The sequence below is a fragment of the Tursiops truncatus genome, chromosome X (assembly GCF_011762595.2).
Source record: "Tursiops truncatus isolate mTurTru1 chromosome X, mTurTru1.mat.Y, whole genome shotgun sequence".
NCBI lineage: Eukaryota > Metazoa > Chordata > Mammalia > Artiodactyla > Delphinidae > Tursiops > Tursiops truncatus.
Genome location: NC_047055.1, coordinates 115,585,370 through 115,597,821, shown reverse-complemented (window position 1 = coordinate 115,597,821; position 12,452 = coordinate 115,585,370). Strand labels below are relative to the sequence as shown.

General features: G+C 43.9%; 1 protein-coding gene across 7 annotated transcripts in view; it reads right to left on the bottom strand.

Annotated features, from left to right (window-relative positions):
* Positions 1-12,452, bottom strand: part of CTPS2 (CTP synthase 2) — a 109,252-nt gene that overhangs the window by 79,593 nt on the left and 17,207 nt on the right. For all 7 annotated transcript variants that reach the window (XR_002174472.3, XM_019925627.3, XM_019925631.3 and 4 more), the window contains 4 exons: positions 7,082-7,198; positions 6,721-6,804; positions 5,797-5,877; positions 2,152-2,303 (listed from right to left, as the gene is read on the bottom strand). Coding sequence is in view for 6 of the 7 variants with exons in the window: in XM_019925627.3 (XP_019781186.2) it covers positions 2,152-2,303; positions 5,797-5,877; positions 6,721-6,804; positions 7,082-7,198 (434 nt within the window). In the remaining variant the exon portion in view is untranslated. The remainder of the gene's footprint in view (positions 1-2,151; positions 2,304-5,796; positions 5,878-6,720; positions 6,805-7,081; positions 7,199-12,452) is intronic.

Here is a 12,452-nt window from a genome sequence, read left to right as displayed (position 1 = left end):
GCAGGAAGGTTCCCAGGGAGGCAGGGTTGTCCCCACCTCAGGACCCAGGCAAGTTCTTCCACCCAGCTCAACCAGGGACCCCTGGCCTCTGGGCAGCACTGGACCTCCACGATCAACACTGTCCCTTTGACCTCTGTGTGCCTCCTTGTATCTCTCTACAGGCTGTACTGAGGGGACAGGGCCTAAAGAATGGACACTTCACACTGCCATGACCAATGAACCAACATCACGGCCAACATGATGCAGAGGGACTGATGCTCAATATCCCCTTTGCTTGAATCCTGAACTGAATGGTGGCCCCCAAAAACATATGTCCCCCAGAACCTATGAATGTGCCCATATCTGGAAAACAGGCAGGGTCTTTGCAGATGCAACTAAGTTAAGGATCTCCAGTTGAGATCATCCTGGATTAGAATGGACCCTAACTGCAAAGACAAGCATCCTTATAAAAGAGAAAGGAAGAAGACACAAAGGAGAAGGACATACGACAAGAGAGGCAGAGATTGGAGTGATGCGCCCACAAGCCAAGGAACACCAAGGAAGCTAGCCCCCAGAAGCCAGGAGAAATGCATGGAACATATTCTCCCTCAGAGTTCCAGAAGGAACCAACCCTGCTGACACCTTGATTTAGGTCTTCTAACCTCCACAACTGTGACAGAACAAATTTCTATTGGTTTAAGCCACCCATTTTGTGGTAACTTATTACAGCAGACACGGGAAACTAATACAAAAACCAAACACTGGCTTTAAAAAGCACAGAGGCATAGAGTAAAATTTAGAACTACTTCCAACACGAAGAGTTAAAATATTAAAGTTTCTAGTGCTTAAAGAGGATCAACCCCAAGCTACTCAGAAAATTCCTACGAAGAGACTGATTCCTTAAGCATTCTGGAGGACAGGGGCTTAGTTGTATCATCAGTCATGGGGGCACCTAAGTTCAGAAAATGTGCTTTGTTCGTGATTCTTCTTGCCCCAGAAATTCTAAAACGCTTTTAAAATTTTAAAGTGAAAGGGCAAAATAACTTTCAATCTACTAGTCATCTACCAAAAGTCAGTGCTTTTGTCATCATCAAATCATTTAAATTATCGTTACCGACATCAGTAACCAATAGTGCCTGATGTGATGTTAAGGCCTGGTGTATTTTCTCTCGTAAGTGCCACAACGTGGTACCAGTATCCCCCCAGTTATATATGGATGGGAGAATAAGCCCAGAGAGGTTAAGTAATCTACCCAAACTCAAAAACAGCTAGTGAAAGGAGAAGCTGAGCTCTGAATCTATGGTGCCTGACACCAGAGCTTACGTTTTTTCATTGAGATATAACTGACATACAACATTACATTCGTTCCAGATGTACAACCTAATGATTCAATATATTTATATATTACGAAATGATGACCGCAATATTCTAGTTAACATCTATCACCGCGCACAGTTACAAATTTTTTTGTGCGATAAGAACTTTTAAGATCTACTCCTTAGCAACACCAGAGCCTTCGTTTGTAACTACTGCGCCTATTGCCTCTACTTCAGCTGCAGGAGAAGTCAAGCAGCCAGGACTTTATGGAGTCACGCCTCAGCAACATTTAGTAAAAGAAAACAGGTGATGGGGATTTAATCTGTATATGACATCAAATTAGACAAACCTTGCTGAAATTAATATGACTGTCTTAAAGCTAAAACCTATCAGGGGTTTTTAATGCCGATACTGATAGTTAATAACTGCAGGATAGAACGACAATGCCATGGCCAAAACTTCCCATTCAGAAGGATTTTCTTTAAGAAATGTTAGCCAAATCTTAAAAATAAGCAAAACAAAACAAAACAAAGCCTGTAGCATTTTAAACTGTTTAAAACATTCAGAAACGAAATAATAAACTAATAAATAAATGCTTCCAAAAGTTTTTTAAAATGCTGGAATCCAAATGCCTTCAATTCACTTTGCTTTAGTAGAGCAAAATCAAAGGCCCCAGAAATCTTCAGAGTACAGCAAAACACCCTAACAATATGCTAGAGCTTTAGATATTTCCAGAACCAAACATACCCATGTGGAAAGTGGAACGCTACATAGTTACCTTTCAAGGGACACCTCAGTGCTACCCCCAAACCTAAGAATTATGAAAACTTACATTAGTAATTCCTTTCACAGTACCTGTCAGCCATATTTTTCCACTTGAAAAGCAAATTGCTTGCAGAATCCCCAATAGGCAGATCCAATCTCTCTTTGAAATATTTAACGATGCCTTGTTCCTCCAAAAGCACAGGTACTCGGTAGGTGGAAGGAACATCGTGGATACATATAACCTGATCAATGATGATAAAACACCATATTTAATGGAACAACTCAAGTATGCCACAAAAATGAACGTAGGAATGAGGCAAAACTCAAGAGAGATAGCAGTTTATTTTTACTGACAGAAGAAAACCAGGAACACAGCAACCTAAACAGGAGTCAGAATTAACACAAGGTGACTTGGATCTAATTACAAAACACTTTGAAGTCATTATTCTACATCTGGAACCGTGGATGCTATGGTAGAATATATATATATGTTTTTCCCTATATACACATTCTTTGTTCGTAGTTCCTGGCACAGGGCTTCAAAAACATTCAAAATTTCCTGAGTTATAGGGGTAACTTTGTTAAGTTAATGAGGTGACTCAGGGTGGCCCCTAGATGACTTCAGGATGGGAGTTGGTCACCAGAAAAACCAAGCAGGTCATTAGAAGGCTAGAACTTTCAGCCACCTGACCTCCACGGAGGGGACAGGGGCTAGAGACTGAGTTCAATCAGGTGACCAGTGATTTACTCCATCATGCCTACGTAATGAAACTCCAATCAAAAGGCTGAACATCAGGACTCAGGGGAGCATCCTCGCCGGTGAACTGACAGATGTACCGGGAAGGGGGTGCACCCTGACTCCACAGGGATAAAAGTTCTTGTGCCTGGGACTCTCCTAGACCTTGCCCTATGTGTCTCTTCATCTGGCTCTTCACCTGCACCCTTTACAATTAAACAGTAATCATAAATATAGCACTTTCCGGAGGTGTGAGTCATTCTAGAGAATTATCAAACTTGAGGTGGTCATGGGAAGCGTCAACTTTGTAGTCAGCCCGGCAGAAGTGTGGGTGGCTTGGGACAATAGGAACCTGCGGCGAGTGTCTGAAGTGCACGGCAGTCTTAGAAAGACCTGCGGAGTCTGATGCTCACTCCAGGTAGTTAGTGTCTGAGTTGAACTGCAGGAACCCCAGGGGGTGTCAGAGACTTGGTACTGGAACATGAATGCTTTATGTCAGTATCCAAGACACAGGGCCCAAGGCACCATCTTCTAAGCCTAGGTTAAGGCAGTAGCAATGAATACCTACACCTTGTCTTCTAAGTGTGGGTATGAAGTTTGTTCACTCATTTGTTGTTGCTGCTGCCTCTGTAGTTGCTTTTGTCTGTGCTCCCTTCATTTGGGTAAATTTAGAAGCACACATTAACACACTTAAATTAATTACACTTGTGAGGGGAAACAGGCTCTTTTAAATGCCAGGTGGTGTGGTTGTTTTTCACACCCTAACGAGCTTTCACCACCCTCTCAGGTACATGCAAAGGGCTACTGGCAGGCATCTAAGGATCTGCCACACCCTAAATAAATGCCAAGAAATGTTCTGCCAACTCTATGTGTTCAGTCTTTCCCAATCCATAGCTATCCAACCAAGGGTTCCTAAGCTGTTTGGACATGGACAACTTGATACTTAAGACTATTGTGTCTCACCCATGCATTCCCTGATACAATTCAAAGTGCCAAGATGTCACTGATATGAGGCTCCATCCCAATTATTAATTAAAATTATTGATAAACCTCTGGACAGCCACAACTCCCACAAGTGGAAGGCATGAGGTGTGGAGCTATTTACTCATTTATCCTCCAAGCCAGAGACATTTGTTCAAATATCATGGTAACAGAGAACATCACAGAGACACCTGTGACTTTCCAGTCCCTCCTCAGCAATCCAGGTGAGAAGAGCTCTAAACGCAAGTTCACCAAGAACTAAGAAATGGGAGAATTAACTCATATGAGAAAAAGCAATGTGCTGACAGAGGTAGAAAACAAACTTATGGTTACTGGGTGGGGGGGGGAGTAGTGGGGGGGATATTGGGAGATTGGGATTGACATATACATACTACTGTATATAAAATATAGATAACTAATAAGAACCTGCTGTAGAGCACAGGGCACTCTACCCCATACTCTGTCATGACCTATATGGGAAAGGAATCTAAAAAAGAGTAGATAGATATATGTATATGTACAGCCGATTCACTTTGCTGTACAGCAGAAACTAACACAACATTGTAAATCAACTCGACTCCAAGAAAAATTGTTTTTAAAAAAAGCAGTGTGCTAAAAAATGGCTAATAGACTAGCCTGCGGACTGATGACATAGAACATTCTTCAGAATCTATAGTTATAAAGAAAATAAACTCAAGGATTCCCTGGCGGTCCAGTGGTTAGGACTCGGCACTTTCACTGCCGTGACCCAGGTTCAATCTCTGGTCGGGGAACTAAGATCCCGCAAGCCATGTGGCATGGCCAAAAAAAAAAGAAAAGAAAAGAGACTCCATACGGTTGAAAGTTTGGACTGTATCATCTGTTCGCAGAGCTCTCAGCAACCCAACTCTAAAAGCTGTATCCTTCTATTTCGGAAACCAGGTTAAATGTGTGTGATACCCACACCAAGTACTATTTACAAAAAACAACGGAACAAAACCAAAATGGCTTGACGACACACAGATATAGGAGAGTGCTTTAAACCTGCTATCACATTTTTCAAAGGGGTTCAGACTTGTGCACTGACCCTGAAGCATCAGGCAGTGAATACAACAGCCTGCCTCCTGAGACTCAGAAATCTGATTAGGTGGTTTTTAGGCTTCAGAGAACCCCCAGCTAATCTGAAGAAAACAAAAGGTTTCTGACAAACCTCACCCTTTTCCTGAGCACACGTCATATCACTTTTTAAACTCCAATCCCTTGTGCCTGAGCCTTATTGGAAACAAGAGACAGAGATAAGCAGATGAAAGAGAAAAAGATGAAAGAGAAAAGAAAAGCCTGGCTTCAGCTGCTCGACTGGGTCCAAAATCTACTTGCAGCCCGGACCTCTCCTCCCAGCGCCGCTGGGCTTTGAAGCCAACTTGTCCGTGACATCTTGGATGGATCAGTAAGTATTCAAACTTACCATGGCCCAAACTGAACCCCTGGTCCCCACAGCCCTGGGCCTGTTTGTCTGGGGGCTTCTCCCTCATCTCGGCTCTTCCAGGTGGAAAGTCCTGCAGAACAGAGGACCTGAACCCACGTCACAGTGGTTTTTGTAGCAGTGAACTGAGCTGAGGTCACTGATGTAATCAGAAGTGATAGTGTGAATGTCACCGTAATGTGTGGTTTGGGGTGAGTTAAGCTGTAACAAGTACAAAAGAGAAATCAAAGTAAAAGCCATAAGTGTCCTGGAAAGACAAGATAAAGAGACGATAAGCAGGCTTCAAATGGTTCTCTCTCTAGAGGTTGGACTGCGAGTTTAAAAAAACAACCCACCTGGTTTTGTACCTACAATTAAAACTTAAGGAGTGAAACACACAATCTATTTCAGGAGTCTCAAGACTGTTCACTTAAGGGCAAGGGAGCCGTAGTTGCATATGAGTCCCCCAAATCTTTTATAAATGTTGTGAAAAGTAATACGATAACTTAAGAGGTGTGAAATGCTGGCAACAGCAGAAGCGCCTGCAAGGCATTCGAATCTAAAGAGCAGCACTAACCTGTTCAGGGTTCACGTGACAAAACATAGAAATCTTTTCCTTCACAGCCATTTCGATGGGCGTTGAACTTCGGCAGACAATCTGTCAAAGTCGATTACGCACGGGGTTAGCAGACAGGAATTGGGCTGTTCACACCGCCACTGATTTTCAGGAGGACGCTACATTAATTTTGCTCCAGAAGACTTGACCGAGTGGGCATTTCTCCACCCTGGGCGTTCCACTGGGCTACTAGAAATTGTTCTGAGCAGTAATATAAGCAAGTGTAACCAAACTCAACACAAATCCACCGGTAGGAAATGTCAAGGCATTTCTAGCGAACAGACTCGAGGCTCACAAATGTTACTTCTCTAAAACTACAAGAATAGAGCCAGACCAAGGGTTGGCAAACTTTTCTCTAAAGGGCCAGATGGTAAAAACTTTAGGCTTTGCAGGTCGTGCAGCTGCTGCCCTGACTCCTCACGGTACCGCCATGAGCAAAGGCAGCCAGAGATAAATGTGGACAACTTCCTTTACAGGAGGCAGGTCTGCAGGCCCTTACCTGCCAGCCTCTGATCTAGACTACTGGCAATAACTGGATTACTGCTATAAATAAGAGCAGGGGTAGCCCCACCTAGCAGGCTCATAGGAAAATCTCCCAGGTCCCACCTCCCTCTAAGGGACCCAGGGACCACACAGATGACAGGACATTGCACTTGCCCAGATGTCAGTGTGGCCAATCAAATGAGGACCTGGAGAAGAAGAGATGGCCAATTTAGAAATGTGTGAAGCGACACTTGAGGATGAGGGAATAAGCCTTCCGCAGCTCCCAGATACAAAAAGCTCAGTCATAGAAACCATTTGAGAGCTAGGAAGGACTTAGATGATGTTATAGTTTAAGAAATGGAGGTCCTATTCCAAGAAACTTACCCACTCTCTTTAACTCACCAGATCGGGAGACAGGCCTAAGCCCCTCAACGCACGGACACTGTTTTGTGTGGGTTTGGTTTTCTGTTCTCCAGTAGCACTGGGCTGAAAAGAAATGGGTCACTGTCAGTACACTGGACATCTAGCTCTTCTGGATAATGAATGGCTTCCTGGTTTAAAATTTGGAATAGGGGGCTTCCCTGGCAGTCCAGTGGTTGACTCTGCACTTTCACTGCAGGGGGCGCAGGTTCAATCCCTGGTCAGGGAACTAAGATCCCACATGCCACACGATGCGGCCAAAACAAAAAGAAAGTGGAATAAACAGAGTATCATAGGAAGACCTACAGGAGTTGAAGACTACACACTTATCTGGAAAGCTCACCTGTGGGACAAGGCTAACATGGATATTACAGAAATTCTCTCTTTTTGCTTTAAACTGGAATTGTCTGAACGCTTCCACAAATGGCATTCCTTCAATGTCTCCAATGGTGCCACCCAGCTGGGAATGGAAAAAAAAGACACAAGAGATCAAATAGCTTCCGTGGTACACAGACTAACAGAACAATTCTTAATACACTAAGCGTGAAAACTGAAGTCCCCCGAAAATGGGGATCACTAATAGGCTGTCAACGCTTCACCTCATCAAGACTGAAAAAAAATTTTTTTAAAGAAAAGGAGTGGGACTTCCCTGGTGGCACAGTGGTTAAGAATCTGCCTGCCAAGGCAGGGGACATGGGTTCGAGCCCTGCTCTGGGAAGATCCCACATGCCACGGAGCAACTAAGCCCGTGTGCCACAACTACTGAGCCTGTGCTCTAGAGCCCACGAGTCACAACCACTGAAGCCCGCGTGCCTAGAGCCCGTGCTCCGCAACAAGAGAAGCCACCGCAATGAGAAGCCCGCGCACCGCAATGAAGAGTAGCCCCGCTCGCCCCAACTAGGGAAAAGCCCGCGTGCAGCAACGAAGACCCAACGCAGCCAAAAATAAATAAATAAATAAATTTTTTTTAAAAAAAGGGTTTGTTTTAAAAAAAAAAAGAGCACTTTAAGAAAAGAGAAGGGAATTCCTAAGCAGATAAAAAGATCCAGAATATACACCACAGAGGAGTGAGATCAGTTAGTTTCTACCAGTGGTCCCGTTGGAAGGGAGAATTGAAATCCGGTGACAATATGAGAAAAGGGAGAGCCATCTGGTTCTGCCCGGTGTGAAACAGTTAGCATTCTCCCTCTCTCTGTCTCTGTCTCTGTCTCTGTCTCTCTCTCTCTCTCTTCATGAACACACACACACAAACAAACACACACACACACACACACACACACACACACACACACACACACACACCTGTATGCAGCTCAACAGTCTCCTTGTAATGGTGGTACTACCAGAATTAAATCACTTGTACTAAAACATGCTGTCTCTCTGAAAGAAGTAGTACCAAAAGCCCCGAGAATATTCCTGACAGTGTAATCCTTTGACAAATGTTAACTTAATTTACATTGTACTTCCAATAAAGTTACTTAAGCATTTTACTTTAGACAAGGATAAAATTTCACCTTAACGCATTCATCCTCACCATATTTAAATACTTAAAGATTATCACCCAGATTTTTAAATTAATTCTTTAGCATTTGAGCATCTACTACGGGCTCAACACTTTAAATGAGCTGCTGGGAAGAACTTAAGACAGCCTGCTCCTGAGGAGCTCGGAGTTTAGCGAGGAGAATAAGGCAGAGCTAAAGAACAATAAAGCAAGAGCAAAACTTGAGCACGAAGTGGAATGATCGGGATGCTGAGGAGGAAGAGATCATGGTGGGCCCAGGCCCAGGATCCACCACCTTCCCCGGCTTCGGCTACTCGACTGGGTCCAAAATCTACTTGCAGCCCGGACCTCTCCTCCCAGCGCCGCTGGGCTTTGAAGCCAACTTGTCCGTGACATCTTGGATGGATCAGTAAGTATTCAAACTTACCATGGCCCAAACTGAACCCCTGGTCCCCACAGCCCTGGGCCTGTTTGTCTGGGGGCTTCTCCCTCATCTCAGCAACAGCATCTCCTACCACTAACGGGTTCAAGCTACAGGTCTGGAAATCATCCTCCGTTCCCACCTTTTCCTTACCCAACCCTGTCCAGTGAGCTGTACCTCCAAAACATTCTTGAAAATCTCTCCACTGCTATTTCCACCACTACCACCCCAGACGCCCAAGCCAGCACCATCTTTTGCAGGGATTACGGCAATCGTCTAAGCCTGCGGTGGCTAAGAGGGCCTGCTGTCTATTTTCACACATGAAGCTATGCTGGCACACGGCCGCGCCCACCCACACGTCACCTAAGGCTGCTTGGGCACTGCAATGGCAGAGTGGAGTAGCTGTGACAGAGACTCTCTGACCTGCAAAACCAAACACATTTACTATCTGGCCCTTCACAGAAAAAATTGGCTGCCCCCAATTTTAATGGCCTCCCAGCTTCCACCCTCTCCTGTCCTACCAACCATCTGTCATACAGCAGCAGAGTGATCTTTTAAAACTCAGAATACATCTCTCCCATGCTTATAACCTTCAGCAGCTCACTGCTTGACTAAAAATAAAATCTAAACTCCTTTAGGCAGCCAACAAAAGGCCCTACATGATCTGACCCTGAAACATATCTCTAATCTCATCTCATGCCCCACTCCCACCTGCCCCCTTCCCATCCCCCTACTCCCCCAGCCTCCACCTCTGTGCTCCAGCCCCACTGGCCTTTTAGGTCCTCGGATGGCTTACGGTCTTCCTTCCTGCCCCTTAGGCCCTCCAACCCACCCGGGGAGCTGTGTCCCCCCAGAGAGCCCAACCCTGACCACCCACCTAAAGCACCCTGTCTCTCCCCTTTCTAGTAACACAGCACAAGGTGCCATTATTTTATTTGAGTCCTTGTCTCCTCTCTACCCCACTGGGCTGTAAGGCCCATGAGGGCAGGAACTTGCCTTCCGTACCTCCAGCACAAGTCCAGAGCCCTGCACACAGCACTGGGAGTTTAGGTTAGTGGTCAGGACAGGACAGAACGGTCTTGAAATTCAATATAAGCCCTAGGTCACAGCGTTCTAGTACCTGTTACCATAATTACAACAGAATCAAACTAAGAAGTCTGAGGATTTCATTGCTACAGAAGAAATTATTCTTTACTAACTTTAACTAAGATAACAAAACATACTTAAAATTCAATTCTCCTGGCTACGGAACAGATAGAAATGTATGATCATTCTGTAAATGAATGACAAACTTAATTATGAAAATCCAAGAAATAAAACATGAAATCAGGAAACTGGCAGGGGGTGAGGGGTGTAAGTGCTCACTAACTATAATACACCAGAATCCAATGGGGGGAAAATATGTAGGAAAAAAAGAGGTCTACACTTAATCTAAACCATAAGGACGCATTTCCTGGTTTTTGATGGGGGCTATTCTGGGAGTAAGCAGGGAATCCGGAAAAGGAAGCAAAAGCTTTAAACGTTACCTGCTTCCACCCCCACTGCACCCTCTCTGCCAATTTGGAAAGTCCCATTTCTCCTCTGGTTCACCATTATCGTCATTGTGATCAGAAACTTTCAGTGTTATTCCTAGAGTAGCCCTAAGTTAATTCTTTCCTCGCACAACAGGGAAAATATCACCCATAACGACATGTTAAGATCTATCCAAACCAAAGCTGAAGCAGCAGTCAAACAAATTTATGGGATGTGCAATGTCCATTTTGCCTTTAAGGAAAGGAATCTTCTCTGAAAGTTGCTGAGAGAGTAAATCTTAAAAGTTCTCATCACAAGAAAAAAAACATTTTGTAACTATGTGAGATGATGGATGTTGACGAAATTTATCATGCTCATCAATTCACAATATAGGGACTTCCCTGGTGGCAGTGGTTAAGAATCCACCTGCCAGACACTATAAAACTCTTAGAGGAAAACACAGGCAGAAGATTCTATGACATAAATCACAGCAAGATCCTTTTTGACCCACCTCCTAGAGAAATGGAAATAAAAACAGAAATAAACAAATGGGACCTAAGGAAACTTCAAAGCTTTGGCACAGCAAAGGAAACCATAAACAAGAGGAAAAGACAACCCTCAGAATAGGAGGAGATATTTGCAAATGAAGCAACTGACAAAGGATTAATCTCCAAAATTTACAAGCAGCTCATGCAGCTCAATATCAAAAAAACAAACAACCCAATCCAAAAATGGGCAGAAGACCTAAATAGACATTTCTCCAAAGAAGATATACAGATTAAAAAAAGAAAGAAGATATACAGATTGCCAACAAATACACGAAAGTATGCTCAACATCACTAATCATTAGAGAAATGCAAATCAAAACTACAATGAGGTATCACCTCACACCAGTCAGAATGGCCATCATCAAAAAATCTACACATAATAAATGCTGGAGAGGGTGTGAAGAAAAGGGAACCCTCTTGCACTCTTGGTGGGAATGCAAATTGATACAGCCACTATGGAGAACAGTATGGAGGTTCCTTAAAAATCTAAAATTGAACTACCATATGACCCAGGAATCCCACTACTGGGCATATACCCTGAGAAAACCATAATTCAAAAAGAGTCATGTACCACAACGTTCATTACAGCTCTATTTACAACAGCCAGGACATGGAAGCAACCTAAGTGTCCATCGACAGACGAATGGATAAAGAAGATGTGGCACATATGTACAATGGAATATTACTCAGCCATAAAAAGAAACGAAATTGAACTATTTGTAGTGAGGTGGATGGACCCAGAGTCTGTCACACAGAGTGAAGTAAGTCAGAAAGAGAAAAACAAATACCGTATGCTAACACATATACATGGAATTAAAAAACAATGGTTATGAAGAACCTAGGGGCAGGACAGGAATGAAGATGCAGACGTAGAGAATGGACTTGAGGACACGGGGTGGGGGAAGGGTAAGCTGGGATGAAGTGAGAGAGTGGCATGGACATATATACACTACGAAATGTAAAATAGATAGCTAGTGGGAAGCAGCCGCTTAGCACGGGGAGATCAGCTCAGTGCTCTGTGACCACCTAGAGGGGTGGGATAGCGAGGGTGGGAGGGAGACGCAAGAGGGAGGAGATATGGGGATATATGTATATGTATAGCTGATTCACTTTGTTATAAAGCAGAAACTAACATGCCACTGTAAAGCAATTATACGCCAATAAAGATGTTAAAAAATAAAAAATTAAAATTAAAAAAAAAAGAATCCACCCGCCAATTAAGGGGACACAGGTTCAGGCCCTGGTCTGGGAAGATCCCACATGCCGCGCAGCAAGTAAGCCTGTGCGCCACAACTACTGAGCCTGTGCTCTAGAGCCCGTGAGCCACAACTACTGAGCCCACGTGCCACAACTACTGAAGCCCGCGCGCCAAGAGCCCGCGCTCTGCGCCAAGAGCCTGTGCTCCACAACAAGAGAAGCCACCGCAATGAGACGCCCGCGCACCGCAACGAAGAGTAGCCCCCAATCGCTGCAACTGGAGAAAGCCCGCATGCAGCAACGAAGACCCAACACAGCCAAAAATAAATAAATAAATGGGAAAAAAACAAAATTAAAGTGAAGAAATTAATTTTAACACTATATTTTATGTAGCAGAGTGTATCAAAAATATTATCATTTCAACATCACCAATTTTTTTTAAATTATGAGGCACTTTACATTCTTTTTTCTTCATACTAAGTCTTTGAAACCCAGTTATATTTTAAACTCACAGCACGTCTCAGTTTGGATGGGC